Source organism: Schistocerca americana, chromosome 2, assembly GCF_021461395.2.
Source record: "Schistocerca americana isolate TAMUIC-IGC-003095 chromosome 2, iqSchAmer2.1, whole genome shotgun sequence".
In the NCBI taxonomy this organism is placed as follows: domain Eukaryota; kingdom Metazoa; phylum Arthropoda; class Insecta; order Orthoptera; family Acrididae; genus Schistocerca; species Schistocerca americana.
The window spans coordinates 397,887,338-397,905,848 of record NC_060120.1 but is presented as its reverse complement, the minus strand read 5'-3'; the positions used below and the strand labels follow the sequence as shown (position 1 = coordinate 397,905,848).

Genomic DNA, 18,511 nt, shown 5'->3' with positions numbered 1-18,511 from the left:
TAGATATGTGTTTCAACTTAAAAAATATAGAAGACATGAAAATGCATGGTATGCAATAAATTCATTAAAATCACACATTTCTACAGCTTTTTAGTTGATGGGGTTAATAAGAAGTGTAAGAAAAATCTGTTATTGTTCTTATTCACCCTTAATTTTATTGGATTCTCTTGAGGATTTCTTTAATTTTTTGAATAAACGTAGAAAGAATGTTTAACTAATCCAATGTTGTGGAACTGTTACAATCTATTCCATGTTACAGACTTCTGTTTTTGTGATGTAATCTAAATTTATTTATTTTTGAGTTGTCTCACATTGTTATCTTGATTGAGGCAACCAATTAAGATAACTTTTAAAATGATTCCATACCCCCTGCGGGTCTGGGGGTTAGAATAGGCCGAAGGTCTTCCTGCCTGTCGTAAGAGGCGACTAAAAGGAGTCCATCCCCCTCAAGGGGGTAGTTAGCCCCTGCGTCCGGAGACGGACGGTCCCACGACCTATATTTGTGGTCTTTTTGGTTTTTCACTTCTCATTTCTTCCTTCTTTGGTTGGTTCCTTTCTTTGTTCTTCTCCATCTCACTGTCTTCCTTACTCTTTCCCTTGCCTTCTTCTCCTTGCCTTCTTCTCCTTGCCTTCTCTGGTCTCCGCTTCGGCGTTTGAGTCAGTCTGTCCTCTCTCTCTTCCTTTTCGTCTTCTTCCTTCCTCCCTGTGCGCACCTGAAGGCCGACCCACGCGTTCGCCCTCGTAGCCGGTGACGGGGTAACGCGTAATTCCCCGCCCTGGGTAGACAAGTAAGGCACGCACGTACCCCCTGGTAAAGGCCAGGCCCAGGGAGGGGTGATTGCCTGAGCTGATACCTTCTGACCATGCCGATTGGTCCCTCCGTCTGTTTCTCGGGAGGTGTGACCTGGGGTGTAAACATTCACCTAAGGCGGGAGTGCCCTCTGAGAGGGTCCCCATAAGGAAGGAGCGCGCCATCGGAGACGCTGGCAATCATGGGGGATTTCTCCGCAATGGATTTCTCTTCTTCTCTCTCGACTTCTGCCCACAAACGGAAACATGACCAGCCCCCAGTGACAAAAGTACTACCGCCTACCCCACAGTTCCTCGTCATTTCTCGATCTGAGGACGGAAAGGATTTTGCCTCTGTCAACCCTTTCGTTATCCAGAAGGGCGTAGATGCGATAGCCGGTACTGTTAAGTCTTGTACGAGGTTGCGTAATGGTACCTTGTTACTAGAAACTGAGAGCGCCTTTCAGGCACAGAAACTGCTTCGAGCCACACTCCTGTACACGTTCCCTGTCCGGGTGGAGGCTCACCGAACTTTGAACTCGTCTCGTGGTGTGGTCTATACTAGATCCCTCGACGGATTGACTGACGAGGAGATTCAGTCTTTCCTCGCTGAGCAGGGCGTGACGGCTGTCCATAGGGTCATGAAAAAGCTCAACAATGACCATGTACCGACCCGGACACCTTTCTTGACCTTTGATAGTGTTAAGCTGCCATTGTGCATCAAAGTGGGCTACGAGGTTATTTCTGTTCGCCCCTATGTCCCGACACCTACGCGCTGCTACCAGTGTCAGCGTTTCAATCACACTCGACAGTCTTGTTCCAATGCGGCTAAATGTGTCACTTGTGGCAGGGATGCCCATGAGGGTGACTGTCCACCTCCGTCTCCTCGTTGTGTGAACTGTCAGGGTGACCGTGCAGCATCCTCCCGCGACTGTCCCGTCTATAAGGAAGAACGCTGTATCCAAGAAATTCGGGTCAAAGAGAAAGTGTCCACCTCAGCTGCTCGCAAGCTATTGGCTCCTCTCCTCGGACTACCAGGGAGGTGGCAACCCAGACATGCGATCTGACCTTCAGCACCACAGTCGTCCGTTCGCCCAGTGCTAAGATCGCGCGGTCGACGTCTCCTCTTCCGCCCATCACCCCACAGACACCAGCCCCTTCATCAGCTTCTGCGTTCTCCAGGCTGTCCACTACATCCGCCGCCATCAGCGGATACAGTACGTAATCTGCTCAGATTCTCTCAGCTCTCTCCTCAGTCTCCAAGCTCTTTACCCTGTGCACCCTCTGGTCCACCGGATTCAGGACTGTCTGCGCTTGCTCCACCTGGGGGGCGTCTCAGTGGCGTTCCTCTGGCTCCCGGGACACGCTGGTATCTGTGGAAATGAGGCGGCCGATATAGCGGCCAAGGCTGCAGTCTCTCTTCCTCGGCCAGCTCTTCAGTCTCTTCCGTTTACCGATCTACGGAGCGGTTTATGTCGCCAAGTTACTCATTTATGGCATGCGCATTGGTCAACACTTCCCCACAATAAATTGCGGGAAGTGAAAGCCGTTCCTTGCGCTTGGACCTCTTCCTCCCGAACGCGTCGTCGGGAGGAGGTAATTTTAGCTCGACTCCGGATAGGGCACTGTCTTTTTAGTCATCGACATCTTTTAAGCGGTGATCCTCCCCCACTCTGTCCCCACTGCTCTCAGCTGTGGACGGTCAGACACCTTTTAATTGAATGCCCCTATTTTAATCCGTTACGCTCCCGTCTACAGCTATCGCCTGATCTATCGTCGATTTTAGCAGATGACACGCGCTCAGCTGACCGCGTTCTACAGTTTATTAGTGACAGTGAAATGACGTCAGTCATTTGAAGTTTTTTTTTTGTGGACAACCAACCCCTTTCTATAGTGGACTTTTAAGCATTCCTTCTGCCTTTAGTTTCTCCAATTTTCTGACTCTGTTTCCATTGCTGCTGATTTTAAATTTCGTTTTTTTCCTGTTTTCTACGTCACGGGCTGGGCGCTAATGACCATAGAAGTTTTGCGCCCTAAAACCACAAACAAAAAAAAAAAAAAAAATCAGCTTCTGCTAAGACGAAGACCCAGAAGTCAGATGCACGAGCCTTCAAGAAGGAACCGTCCTGTGCAGACTTCCTACGTACTTCGACCTCCCAGCCATCGACCGGTACTTCCACCAAACAACCTTCCAAGAAGGCTCATAGGAAGCACAGTTCTCCTTCTCCGCCACGGCGCATTTCTTCTCCTCCGCCACCCAGTGGTTGCCGCCCCAGGCCGTCATCCGTTTCGCCTGGTCGCACCGCTGGTAGCCGAACATCTGGCCGTTCACTGGCGGAGGAATCTCCCCCTCCCGGCCATCTTACCAAGATGGCCGATGAACCTATAGAACCAATGGACGATGACTGTCCGCCTACTGATAGCGGCGGCAGTGCTCGCTCGAAGCCAGGCCCTCAGCGGCCATCGAGGTGACCCCTTCTTTCATCTTCCTTTTCTTCTTACGATGGCACTTATTCTCTGGAATATTCACAGCATTCGCTCCAACCGAGAGGACTTGAAGCTGCTGCTCCGCTTGCACCGTCTGCTCGTCGTAGCCCTCCAGGAAACGAAGCTACGCCCATGCGATCAAATTGCCTTGGCACACTACATCTCTGTGCGTTTTGACCTACCCCCTGTGGTAGGTATCCCGGCTCATGGAGGGGTTATGTTGCTGGTCCGGGATGATATTTACTACGATCCCATCACGTTGCACACCGGTCTGCAGGCAGTTGCCATCCGAATTACTCTCCCCACTCTTACATTTTCCATTTGTACCGTTTACACTCCATCATCGTCTGCCGTTACCAGGGGAGACATGATGCAACTTATTGCTCAGCTACCTGCACCATTTTTGTTAACTGGAGACTTCAGTGCCCACCATCCCCTTTGGGGCTCTCCAGCATCCTGCCCGAGGGGCTCCCTGTTAGCAGACCTTTTCAACCAGCTCAATCTTGTCTGCCTCAATACTGGCGACCCTACTTTTCTTTCGGACACATCTCACACCTATTCCTATTTAGACCTCTCTATATGTACTACCCAACTTGCACGCCGGTTTGAGTGGTATGCACTTTCTGATACGTATTCGAGCAACCACTTCCCGTGTGTTATCCATCTCCTGCAGCATACCCCCTCTCCGTGCTCATCTAGTTGGACCATCTCCAAAGCAGACTGGGGGCTCTTCTCTTCCAGGGTGACCTTTCAGGATCAAACCTTCACAAGCTGCGATAGTCAGGTTGCACACCTCACGGAAGTCATTCTCACTGCTGCTGAATATTCCATCCCTCACCCTACTTCTTCTCCACGTCGCGTACCGGTCCCCTGGTGGACCGCAGCATGTAGAGACGCTTTACGTGCTCGTCGACGTGCTTTAAACGCCGCCCTACAGTGGCGAATTGTATCAATTATAAACAATTACGTGCACAGTGTCGTCGTATTATTAAAGAAAGCAAGAAAGCCAGCTGGGCTGGTTTCACAAGCACCTTCAACAGTTTTACTCCTTCTTCTGTTGTCTGGGGTAGCCTGCGCCGGCTATCTGGCACTAAGGTCCACTCACCAGTTTCTGGCTTGACGGTCGCGAATGACGTCCTTGTGGCCCCTGAGGATGTCTCCAATGCCTTCGGCCGCTTTTTCGCAGAGGTTTCGAGCTCCGCTCATTACCATCCTGTCTTCCTCCCCCGCAAACAGGCAGAGGAGGCTAGGCCACCTAACTTCCGCTCCTCGAATCGTGAAAGTTATAATGCCCCATTCACCATGCGGGAACTCGAAAACGCACTTGCCCGGGCACGGTCCTCCGCTCCAGGGCCTGATTCTATTCATATTCAGATGCTGAAGAACCTTTCTCCTGCGGGTAAAGGTTTTCTTCTTCGTACTTACAATTGCATCTGGATTGAGGGACATGTTCCCGCATGTTGGCGCGAGTCTATTGTTGTCCCGATCCCTAAGCCGGGGAAGGACAAGCACTTGCCTTCCAGTTATCGACCCATCTCGCTTACTAGCTGTGTCTGTAAAGTGATGGAGCGAATGGTTAACTCTCGTTTGGTATGGCTGCTCGAGTCTCGACGCCTACTTACCAATGTACAATGTGGATTTCGTAGGCGCCGCTCTGCTGTTGACCATCTGATTACCTTGTCGCCCTTCATTATGAATAACTTCTTGCGGAAGCGCCGGACCGCTGCTGTGTTCTTTGATTTGGAGAAGGCTTACGACACCTGTTGGAGGGCGGGCATTCTCCGCACCATGCATACATGGGGCCTTCGCGGTCGTCTCCCTCTTTTTATTTGTTCCTTTTTAATGGATCGACAGTTCAGGGTACGTTTGGGTTCTGTCCTGTCAGACACCTTTCGCTAGGAGAATGGGGTGCCACAGGGCTCAGTTTTGAGCGTCGCTCTCTTCGCCATAGCGATCAATCCAATAATGGATTGCCTCCCAGCTGCTGTATCAGGCTCCCTTTTCGTGGACGATTTTACCATCTATCGCAGCGCGCAGCGTACATGTTTCCTGGAGCGCTGTCTTCAGCGTTCTCTTGACCGTCTTTACTCCTGGAGTGTCGCCAATGGCTTCCGTTTTTCTGCCGAGAAGACGGTCTGTATTAACTTCTGGCGCTACAAAAAGTTTCTCCCACCGTCCTTACGACTCGGTCCCGTTGCTCTCCCATTCGTGGAGACAACAAAATTTTTAGGTCTTACATTTGACAGGAAACTTAGCTGGTCTCCACATGTGTCATATTTGGCTGCCCATTGTACCCGTTCTCTAAATGTCCTCCGTGTTCTCAGTGGTATGTCGTGGGGAGCGGATCGAACCGTCCTACTTCGCCTATATCGGTCGATCGTCCGCTCCAAGCTGGATTATGGGAGCTTCGTATACTCCTCTGCACGGCCATCCATCTTATGCCGCCTCAACTCCATACAACATCGGGGTTTACGACTTGCGATCGGAGCGTTTTATACTAGTCCCGTCGAGAGTCTTCATGCTGACGCTGGTGAATCGCCACTCACCTACCGGCGCGATATACTGCTTTGTCGGTATGCCTGTCGGCTACTGGCAATGCCCGACCACCCGTCTTATCGTTCCTTTTTTGACAACTCTCTCGACCGTCAATACGGGTTGTATGTCTCTGCCCTGCTACCCCCTGGAGTTCGCTTTCGTCGCCTCCTTCAACACCTTAATTTTTCACTCCCTGCAACCTTTCGAGTGGGCGAGAGCCACACGCCACCTTGGCTCCAGGCTCAGGTTCGCGTTCACCTTGACCTCAGCTCGCTCCCAAAGGAGGTTACCCCCAGTTCGGTCTACCACTCCCGTTTTGTCGAACTTCGTTCGAAGTTCATTAATATGACCTTCATTTATACAGATGGCTCTAAGACCAATGACGGGGTCGGGTGTTCTTTTATTGTCAGGGCACAAAGTATCAAATACTGGCTCCATGGCCATTGTTCGGTCTTCACAGCTGAGCTCTTTGCCCTCTACCAGGCAGTTCTTTACGTCTGCCGCCACCGACATTCTGCTTATGTCATCTGCTCCGATTCCCTGAGCGCCATCCAGAGCCTCAGTGATCCATACCCGGTTCACCCTTTCGTGCACCAGATCCAAAGCTCTCTTCAGCAGCTGGTGGACGTCGGTTCTCCGGTTAGCTTTATGTGGGTTCCTGGCCATGTCGGTATCCCTGGGAACGAAGCTGCAGATGCCGCGGCCAAAGCTGCGGTCCTCCAGCCTCGGACAGCTTCTTGTTGTGTCCCTTCGTCAGATTGTAGCAGGGTCATTTGTCGGCGCATTTTATCGCTGTGGCATGCCGATTGGGCTGCACTTACAGACAACAAACTTCGGGCCTTGAAACCTCTTCCCGCGGCTTGGACGTCCTCCTCACGCCCTTCTCGGCGGGAGGAGGTAGTTTTGGCCCGGTTACGAATTGGACACTACCGGTTCAGCCATCGCCATCTGCTGACGGCTGCGCCGGCGCCGTTCTGCCCATGTGGGCAATTGCTGACGGTTCGCCACATTTTAACGTCCTGTCCGGATTTTAACACACTGCGTCTTGATCTTGGCCTGCCATGTACTCGAGATGCCATTTTAGCGGATGACCCACGAGCAGCTGCTCGCGTTCTTCATTTTATCAACTTGACAACCCTCTCTAAGGACATTTGATTATGCTGTTTTTTTAATCCTATGCCTGTCAGTCTGTCTTTTATCGTGTTTTCCGTTTCGTTGCTGTTTTAAACTTGTGACTCGTGGTGCATTTCTAACGTAGTCTGGGCACTAATGACCGTTGTGCGCCCTAAAACCACAAAAAAAAAAAAAGAGAGAGAGAGAGAGAGAGAGAGAGAGAGAGAGATTCCATTGACAGCTTCTGCTAAAGTTGTTTACCTGTTTCAGGACACTCTAGCCTGCAGGGTATTTATTTGAGGAAGCTGGATTTCATTTTTCTATAAGGTACAGTGTTGCATTTATTCATATTTTGATACTTAACTACAATAAAATATGTTTGTATGTTGAGCTAGCCTCAAATTGTTTTTAAGGTTTCTAACATTTAGTGCCATAGTAACTCCCACAAGTACTTTGTTTTTAAAAATTAAGAATCGCATTGGTCAGTGTCATTTTGAATAGTTCTTTCCAACCATATACCAGGAGGGGAAAGAGGTGAAGGAGGAGGAATGAGGAGGAGGTGAAGGAGGAGGAGGAGTAGAGCATCATAGAATGGAGGAACAGCAGCATAAACACTCCAACATATGCTATACCTTCCTACTCCTAGAGCTGTTGTGGAAAAAAATAGATAATTGCATAGGTGTGTGTGTGGGGGGGATTGAGAGACATGACCTACAGACCAGCAGGCAAATCAGGATAACAAGTTGAAAGTAACCTACTACGTCCAGTGTAGCTAAATGAAAAATTGTCTTGGATATTAATAAACACAAATGATGAGAATGCACTTAAATGAACAAAAAATACAACAAGAAGAAAAAGTTATTTCACTCCGTCAATACATGATAATTACTTAATATTTTAAAGGTAAAGGAATAAGTGAAAGTGACACATCACCGAAATGAAATGACATATCTTGATGGGACATCCTCATATGGAATCAGGTGATGATATTATATTTGACAGTGGCAACAAGTAAATGTGAATTATTTAGTTTTGGTGTAATATGTAGTCATATAAATACAGAATGGATACCTTAGAAAATATGTACTTTTTTGCTACTACATTGTCCGTGGCTACATTGCAGCAGATGCATCCAAGAACTTCAGAATTTGCACTTGAGAGTAAATTCATTAAACATTCAGGATGATGCTCCAAAAAAAAATTTGATCAATTGCCATCTTCCGTAAATAATAGAAATAGTTTTAATAATAACAATAATAATAATAATGATATTTACTAATTCTTTGATAATTTTCTATAATAACATAGACTAATCTCACACACACACACACACACACACACACACACACACAAACAAGTTTAAAAAAATGGGTTAGGCAACTCTCCATCCACCATCCACCATCCAGCCCAGATAAGAACAGCTGTAGGAGACCTGGAAGTATAAGATTCAAAGAATTGCCTTGGATGGAGCATCATAGATATATGTAAAATTAATTTCATGTGTACCACAGGGAAGTGTGTTGGGACCCTTGCAGTCCATGTCATATATCAATGATCTTGAGGACAATATTAATAGTAAGCTCAGACTTTTTACAGATGATGCAGTTATTTGTAATGAAGTGCACTCTGAAAGAAACTGCACAAATATTTAGTCAGATCTTGATGAGATATCAAAGTGGTGCAAAGATTGGCAACTTGCTTTAAATGTTCAGAAATGTAAAATTGTTCCCTTGACAAAACAAAAAGCATAGTATCCTATGATCATCATATCAAAGAGTCACTATTGGACTCAGTCAAATGATACAAATAGCTGGGTGTAATGCTTTGTAGGTCCTATGTACTATTGCTAAGCAGGTCTAAGATTGCCATTCTGTCCCTTATTGACCAGTGAGGTATGGCAATTGAAGACAGCAAAATGGAAGTCAAAGTTTTAAATTTCATGTTCAAGAAATCGTTCATACAGGAGAAACATAGAAATGTACCATCATTTGACCATCAGACAGACTCCCGTATGGATGACACAGTAATAAGCATCCCTACCATAGAGAAACAACTTAAAGATTTAAAAGCAAGTAAATCACCAGGTCCGGGTGGAATACCAATTTGGTGTTCCAAAGAGAATTCTCTGGCATTGACCTCTTACATAGCCTGCATTTTTGTGAATCTCTCACCCAGCACAAAAGTCCCAAGTGACTGAAAAAAAGTGCAGGCGCTCCAGTATATAAGAAGGGTAAAAGAACAGGACCGCAAAATTACACACCAATATTCCTAACTTTGGTTTAACTGCAGATTCGTTGAGCGTATTTTCAGTTCAAATATAATAAACTTTCTTGAGACTGAGAAGCTGATGTCCACAAATCAGCATGGTTTTAGAAAGCATCGCTCATGCGACACTCGGCTGGCCCTTTTCTCACGAGACAGTGCCAACTGTGGATGAATGGCAATGGGCAGATACCATATTTCTAGATTTCTGGACAGTATTTGACATGTTGCTCCAATTGCAGGCTTTTAATGATAGTATGAGTATTTGGAATAAGTTCATCAAAATGTGAATTGCTCAAAGACTTCTTAAGTAATAGAACCCAGCATGTTGTCCTCGATGACGAGTATTTATCAGAGACAAGGGTATCATCAGGAGTGCTCCAGGGAAGTGTGATAGGACTGCAGTTGTTCTCAATATATATAAATGATTTGGCAGACAGGGTGGGCAGCTATCTGAGTTGTTTGCAGGTGATGCTGTGGTGTACAGTAAGGTGTCGAAGTTGAGTGGCTGCAGGGAGATACAAGACAATTTAGACAAAATTTCTAGTTGGTGTGATGAATGACAGCTAGCTCTGAATGTGGGGAAAATGTAAGTTAATGCAGATGAGTGGGTACAACAAACCTATAATATTCTAATACAGTAGTACTAGTGTCCTGCTCGACACAGTCAAGTCGTTTAAGTATCTGGGAAGAAATCGTTGCAGAGCGATATGAAACGAAATGAGCATGCAAGTAATGTGGTATGGAAGGTGAATGGTTGACTTTGGTTTATTGGGAGAATTTTATGGAATAGTGGTTCACCTTTGAAGGAGACCACATGTAGGATGCTAATGCCACCTATTCTTGAGTACTGCTTGAGCCTTTGGGTTCCATACCATGTCATATTGAAGGATGACGTTGAAGCAATTCAGAGGCAGACCACTGTATCTGTTACTGGTAGATTCAAACAACTCAAATGGGAATCCCTGGAGGGAAGGTGACATTCCGTTCGAGAAATACTATAGACAAAATTTAGAGAACTGGTATTTGGAGCTGACTGCCACTATTCTAGTGCCACCAACATACATTGCACGTAAGGACCACAAAGATAAGATATGAGAAATTAGGGCTCATGTGGAGGCATATAGACAGTCGTTTTTTCCTGCCTCTATCTGCAAGTGGAACAGGAAAGGAAATGAGTAGTGGTGATAACAGGGTACCCTCCACCACATGCTGTATGGTGGCTTGCAGAGTATCTGTGTGGATGTAGAAGTAGATACGAAATGATATGAAATCATAGCATGTAGCAGAATACATAATAGCATAATACAGGTCATTTCTCTCCTCTAGTTTGTGGGCATGGATCTCACTGTTCTTCTTAAATTATAGTGGATTCTTTGTGACAAATTTCAAAATCAAATATAGTATATTATGACAGTGCAGTTAAAATGCCTAGCTCCTTCAAGTGGGTGCAGTTAAAAGACCTAGCTCCTTGAAGTGGTACCTACATGACATCAATCATTGGTAAACCAGGTGGTAGACTCAGCTTACTGGTAGCATACTGGGGAAATGCAATTAGTGTACAAACGTGATTGCTTACAAAACACTTGTCCTAGAATATTCCTCAAGTGGTTTTGACCCCATACCCAGTAGGATCAACAAAGAAAACTGAACATATGCTGAGAAGGGCAGCATGAATGGTCACAGGTTTGTTTGATCTGTGGAAGAATATCACAGAGATGCTGAAGAAACTGAACTGGCAGACTCTTGACAATAAACATACACTATCCTGAGGAAGTATATTTACAAAAAACTGGCTTTAAATGATGACTAGGAATATACTGCAACGCCCAACTTATTCTTCACGCACTCATTACCTGATTGGAAAAGGAAAAAAACCCTAATAATTAGTACAGAGGGCACTTCATAGTGGTTTTTAGACTATAGAAGTAGACAAATGATTGTTTTATCGAAATAATGCAGAAATGATTTTAGGTTTGATGTAAATTTTGCTTTGCTACCTGCTAGAAATTTTATGTTGTTGGGAAAATAAACAAAGATTTTTGTTGCTGTATATTGAACTCCTTTCCAAGCCACTGAGATCTTTGATGACAGATAATACAGGTCACATTTTTCCCTCTAGTGTTGTGGGCATGGATCTCACTGTTCTTCTTAAATTGTGATGGATTCTTTGTGACAAATTTCATAAACAAATATAGTGTATTATGACAGTGCAGTTAAAATGCCTTGCTCCTTGAAGTGACATCAATGAGTGGACACCACATATTATTCTTATTGCTTGCTTTTGTGCAATCAGTACTTCCTTTATAAATGGTGAGTTACCCCAGAAAACTATTCCATAAGATGTTATTGAGTGGCAGTATGCAAAATACATCAAGAGACTGACTCATTTGTTTCCAAGATTAGCAATTATACAAAGAGCCAAAGTAGCTGAACTTAGTTGATTGCAAAGTTTAGTAATTTACTTTCAGTTTAAGTTTTCATTAGTATGTACATCCAAAAATTTGGAACATTCTGCCCTATTTATTTTATCATATTTATCATATATTTAAAAACAAGTATGTATTGTAGGCCCCTGAAGATGCTTCATAAATTAAAAAAAGCAAAATGCGTATGGCAACAAACAAGCTGCCTCCCACTTAGTTACAAAAATGAAATATGCCTCCGTGAGATTTGAAGCAATTAAAAACAATGGTAGACAGAGAAAATGACAAGTGTGTTTTGTTATGTGAAGTCAACTGTGCTATAAAAGTTGGAGTGAGCTGCTTAGTCAGATACTGTGATCTCTGTTAATTTCCGCATGACAAAGTAAATGATGACCAGCTTTTTTTTGGTGGCTTGGGTGCTGCAGAGATCACACCATTCAGTCACACCTTTCATTCGCACATTTAGCTTTATCGCTGTGTGACAATTGAAATCTCTTATTGTAAAATTCAGATATGGCTATACATGGTGATGAAAATAAGCTTTAATTTTTCTGGATTTTACTCACTCAATTTATGTCGCTTATGTTCTTTTTTGTGCCTATAGTATAGTTGAATGATTCAGGAATATGCAATTCATTTACTTTATGAAGTCAGCTTCTTTCCTGAGTTTTGCAGTGTTTTAAGCTATATCCTCAACAGCTTCATAAACACATCACATTTTGTATGTCACAACGCAAAATTTTGTACTTTACAAATTGATAAGAACATTTTTATGTCATTTGGTTGATTGTTCTTAGTGGACCAAAATCCCATTTTAGTTCTATATCTCACTGTACCCTCCTTCACGCCCTTCTTCAGTGGTAATTTTATTGTCACTTATTCAAATGCTTCAGTTTTTATACTGAAATCAAGATTTTTGTTGTGCATAGGCTTGTTAGTTGCACTCTTTTTTCCACAAACTTCTGACATTTTCTACTAGTTTGGCATTCTTTCTGTACCTCATCTATTGTAACATTTGACTCTCCATTATTTTCAGATTTTCATTTCCTTTCGTATAAAATGAAACCTCATAGAAGAAGATGTGAATTTATCAAAAAGTTCCTCAGTGTGACAATTCTTGAATCAATGAAAATAAAAATTGAACAGTGTTCTTATAGTACTGTAAGGGACTTGTTCTATGAAAATACTTTCTGAGTGGTTCACAAAAAACAAACTCATTAAAAATACTGAAAAAACGGTGTGTGTCGATTTTCATTTAAATCCTCCAACTAATCAAATGTCTATTCAAGCCCAATTAAAAAATGATCCCCTAGAAAATGTAGCTGTCACAAAATTCTTGGGTCTTTGGATTCAGGAAGACTTAAAGTGGGACACACATATAAATAACTTGTGTAGGAAACTATCATCTGTGTGCTATGGCCTAAGAATTTTAAAGGCTACAACAAGCAAAACAACAGTACTGCAGGCATACTATGCACAGTTCCACTCACTAATCCGATATGGGATCATTTTCTGGGGATACTCAACTTACAGTGTAAAGGTTTTTAGAATGCAAAAAAGAGCTTTAAGAATAATTTGTGGTCTTAAAAAGATGGAGTCCTGTAAGTCCCATTTTACTGAGCTTGGTGTTCTAAATGTTCCAACTTTATTCATTTATGAAACTATCTTGTTCACTAGGGACTACCTCCTGAAAACAGGCAAACTGCTACAGAACAAAAGTGTACACAACTATAGTACCAGAAGGGAATCAAATATACATAAAAAATATCGCAGAACAACCCCCTATCAGAGGAACATAATTAACGTTGGAGTAATACTACACAATAAGATACCAGAGGAAATAAAAAATACTACCCATCCAATATTTAAAGCTAAACTAAAGGCATTTTTAATAAAGCACTGTTTCTATTCTGTCAGAGAATTTCTGAATACGTAACAAAATTAATTGTAGTAGGTACCTAATTATAATTGCTAATACTATGTATTATTGTAACTTATCTTTGACCTGTCCAATATCAATTGTACAATTTGTGCTATATGATAAAACTGGACCAATAAAAAATCAAATCAAATCAACTCTGAAATTTGTATCAATTGAATATTTTTCATAATCAGGTACGGTTAAAATTGAATAGTTTTCTTATGCCTAATGAAAAGTAAATGGATGAATAACTCATGCTGTCTTGGCATAATAAATATGAATATAATAGTTTTCTTATCCGCTGATGAGCAAATGAATAAACAGCATGTGTGGTTTCTCCCAAACTGTGTATGAATCTAAAAATTTACCACTGCAAGTATAAAATATGTATCCCTTGTTGCAGGTAACTGCAGAAACATGTGGCAGATCTTAATGCTGTGGAATGCAGAGCTCACGTCTGTCATCTGGCCATTTATATTGGCTTTGCTGATGTTTTTAGTGACTGTTGCTTATTTCAAGTACTTAAATCGTGATACTCATGTACAAATTCATGATGCTTCTAAAAAGCACTATTGGTCTTTTAATCACCCACTTACTAAGGTATGAGTCATCATTGTTTGTAAGTAATTGAACAGTGTTGTTGATTATCACTGTCAGTATATTTTTGTTTCTCTTATAGTCTGGTTACTGCAGCATTTGTGAATCTCTCTTGTTGACCAATCGCACTGCTGTTTGTGACTCATGTGGAGTTTGTGCTAATGTTGAATGCGTGAATCAAGCTAACAGAAAACTTAAATGCAAAGCCATTTCTCTGAAAGAAAAGGGACCAATAAAACACCATTGGGTGAAAGGTAATTTATTTTTATAAACTTCTGCTTTTGTGACTAAACACAAGAGATGATGAATGGTTCAAAATGTATGCCTACTCATTTTACATGTTACAACTACATATATTTTTAGTACTGATTTAAAAAAAAAACATTATATAATTATATTTGTTAAAAAATGTTATTTGTATTCTTTTTATAAGCTTTAATTTCATTTGGGTGTATGCTGTTACACTGGTGCGTCTAAGTTCACTTTTATTTAGTGGAATTGTCAAATGAGGGTGTAATTTAAATCGTGTTTTGTTACTGGTGCGATGAACAAAAGGTGTTGGATTGGGAGATATAGATGTAAAGAAGAAATCCGCATAGATTCTTAGTATTTCCTTTCAGATTATGACAACTATCGGAACAGTATTTTCAGTGGAAAATAGCGTAAAGGTCTTATTTAAGAGAAGTATAGGGACAGCCTTTTGCGCGGTTTTTACATGTCTTCAACTTCTCAAGTGAAACTCCCAACACTGCAACAGAAATCAAATGAAGTGGCACAGTATTTAGAGTGTTGGACTCATATTCAGGAGCAGAGCAGTTCAGAGCCCTCTCCACCACTACAGATATGGTGTTTTCTGTAATTTCCCTAAATAGCTTCAGGTAAATGCTGGGATGGTTCCCCTGAAAAGACGTGATTAGTTACCTGCCCCAATACAAGTTTCTGGTCCGGCCCTTATTACCTCATCATTGATGGGACATTAAACCCTAGTGCAAATAAATGTTTTGCTACACTGGAACAATACTTTTAAGTCAAATTAGTCACACAATTGATATTGGTGATAAAATAGAACAAGTTGTGCTTTGAAATGTATCCTCAGCTGTGCTTTGAAATAGTTCCTGGCTCAAGATACTCCCCTGATTTGCTGCGAATACTGAGAACTTGGCAAGAAATAGCACTTATCTTCAGACAGACTAAGAAAGAAATCAACAATGTGTACCAGTTGGCAGACAGAACACAAGGAAGTAAACACTACACAGATATTCATTTAAAACAAATTCTGCAACACACAGTGCTTAATATGAATGAAGCTTAAGTTGTGGTGAATATAGTTACAGTTACAGGTAGGTTATACCATCATGCAGGTAACATCATCATCACCAAATTAAATGCTACTCAGATTATCTAATAAACTGTTCGTAAGGTTTGACTGACGTGTTTAATAAAAGAAAATCATGGCAAAAATAGCTTCATTATTTATTAAGGTTTCCTTCACAGTTGCGTATACTTTTTAATGGTGACTAGTTTTGAATGCTTTGTTATGTTGGCCTTACCTATGAACTAGTCCTTTGAATGTGCCATTGAAATTATGTTATAGTCAAACATTCGAGATTCCTGTAATGGTTTGAAAATGACATTCCTGACCAATGTCCACACAATGTTGCTTTGCCAAAATTCAACAATTTTGGAACAGACTTTGCTGCATGTTTCATGCCCAAAACATCTGGAGGAAAAAAAAAAAAAAAGCGTGGTGTGAGCCATAGGATATGCCCACATTATCAGCAACCTCTCTGATGATGATTCGGCAATTTTTCACTACCATTTTCTTTGCTTCTTCCACATTGTTATCAGTAATTGATGTGCTAAGGTGTCCAGGATGGTCGTCATCTTCAACAACTTCTCAGCATTCTATGAAACATTGATACCATTTGTAAATTGTCTTATTCATAGTAGATTTGCCATAGGCCACAGTCAAGATTTTGGATGTGGTGCTGCATTTTGTTCCATTTTCCAAGAAAAATTTAGTACAAATTCTTCTATCTATCTTTGTCGACCCCCCAATGAACCATGGACCTTGCCGTTGGTGGGGAGGCTTGCGTGCCTCAGCGATACAGATGGCCGTACCGTAGGTGCAACCACAACGGAGGGGTATCTGTTGAGAGGCCAGACAAACATGTGGTTCCTGAAGAGGGGCAGCAGCCTTTTCAGTAGTTGCAGGGGCAACAGTCTGGATGATTGACTGATATGGCCTTGTAACATTAACCAAAACGGCCTTGCTGTGCTGGTACTGCGAACGGCTGAAAGCAAGGGGAAACTACAGCCGTAATTTCTCCCGAGGACATGCAGCTTTACTGTATGATTAAATGATGATGGCATCCTCTTGGGTAAAATACTCCGGACGTAAAATAGTCCCCTATTCGGATCTCCGGCCGGGGACTACTCAAGAGGACGTCGTTATCAGGAGAAAGAAAACTGGCGTTCTACGGATCGGAGCGTGGAATGTCAGATCCCTTAATCGGGCAGGTAGGTTAGAAAATTTAAAAAGGGAAATGGATAGGTTAAAGTTAGATATAGTGGGAATTAGTGAAGTTTGGTGGCAGGAGGAACAAGACTTTTGGTCAGGTGATTACAGGGTTATAAATACAAAATCAAATAGGGCTAATGCAGGAGTAGGTTTAATAATGAATAAAAAAATAGGAGTGCGGGTTAGCTACTACAAACAGCATAGTGAACGCATTATTGTGGCCAAGATAGACACAAAGCCCATGCCTACTACAGTAGTACAAGTTTATATGCCAACTAGCTCTGCAGATGATGAAGAAATTGATGAAATGTATGACGAGATAAAAGAAATTACTCAGGTAGTGAAGGGAGACGAAAATTTAATAGTCATGGGTGACTGGAATTCGTCAGTAGGAAAAGGGAGAGAAGGAAACATAGTAGGTGAATATGGATTGGGGGGAAGAAATGAAAGAGGAAGCCGCCTGGTAGAATTTTGCACAGAGCATAACTTAATCATAGCTAACACTTGGTTCAAGAATCATGAAAGAAGGTTGTATACCTGGAAGAATCCTGGAGATACTAAAAGGTATCAGATAGATTACATAATGGTAAGACAGAGATTTAGGAACCAGGTTTTAAATTGTAAGACATTTCCAGGGGCAGATGTGGATTCTGACCACAATCTATTGGTTATGAGCTGCAGATTGAAACTGAAGAAACTGCAAAAAGGCGGGAATTTAAGGAGATGGGACCTGGATAAACTGAAAGAACCAGAGGTTGTACAGAGTTTCAGGGAGAGCATAAGGGAACAATTGACAGGAATGGTGGAAAGAAATACAGTAGAAGAAGTATGGGTAGCTCTGAGGGATGAAGTAGTGAAGGCAGCAGAGGATCAAGTAGGTAAAAAGACGAGGGCTAATAGAAATCCTTGGGTAACAGAAGAAATATTGAATTTAATTGATGAAAGGAGAAAATATAAAAATGCAGTAAATGAAGCAGGCAAAAAGGAATACAAACGTCTCAAAAATGAGCTCGACAGGAAGTGCAAAATGGCTAAGCAGGGATGGCTAGAGGACAAATGTAAGGATGTAGAGGCTTGTCTCACTAGGGATAAGATAGATACTGCCTACAGGAAAATTAAAGAGACCTTTGGAGAAAAGAGAACCACTTGTATGAATATCAAGAGCTCAGATGGCAACCCAGTTCTAAGCAAAGAAGGGAAGGCAGGAAGGTGGAAGGAGTATATAGAGGGTTTATACAAGGGCAATGTACTTGAGGACAATATTATGGAAATGGAAGAGGATATAGATGAAGATGAAATGGGAGATAAGATACTGCGTGAAGAGTTTGACAGAGCACTGAAAGATCTGAGTCGAAACAAGGCCCCGGGAGTAGACAACATTCCATTAGAACTACTGATGGCCTTGGGAGAGCCAGTCATGACAAAACTCTACCATCTGGTGAGCAAGATGTATGAGACAGGCGAAATACCCACAGACTTCAAGAAGAATATAATAATTCCAATCCCAAAGAAAGCAGGTGTTGACAGATGTGAAAATTACCGAACTATCAGTTTAATAAGTCACAGCTGCAAAATACTAATGTGAATTCTTTACAGACGAATGGAAAAACTGGTAGAAGCGGACCTCGGGGAAGATCAGTTGGGATTCCGTAGAAATGTTGGAACACGTGAGGCAATACTAACCTTACGATTTATCTTAGAAGAAAGATTAAGAAAAGGCAAACCTACGTTTCTAGCATTTGTAGACTTAGAGAAAGCTTTTGACAACGTTAACTGGAATACTCTCTTTCAAATTCTGAAGGTGGTAGGGGTAAAATACAGGGAGCGAAAGGCTATTTACAATTTGTACAGAAACCAGAT

The 18,511-nt window shown here is 42.4% G+C and overlaps 1 protein-coding gene across 9 annotated transcripts in view; it reads left to right on the top strand.

Moving 5' to 3' along the window:
• The window catches only part of LOC124595310 (diacylglycerol kinase epsilon), a 203,312-nt gene that overhangs the window by 17,049 nt on the left and 167,752 nt on the right, over positions 1-18,511 (top strand). For all 9 annotated transcript variants that reach the window (XM_047134007.1, XM_047133999.1, XM_047134005.1 and 6 more), the window contains 3 exons: positions 7,195-7,251; positions 13,937-14,133; positions 14,213-14,384. In XM_047134007.1, coding sequence (XP_046989963.1) covers positions 13,951-14,133; positions 14,213-14,384 — 355 coding nt within the window. In that variant the 5' untranslated portion in view covers positions 7,195-7,251; positions 13,937-13,950. The remainder of the gene's footprint in view (positions 1-7,194; positions 7,252-13,936; positions 14,134-14,212; positions 14,385-18,511) is intronic.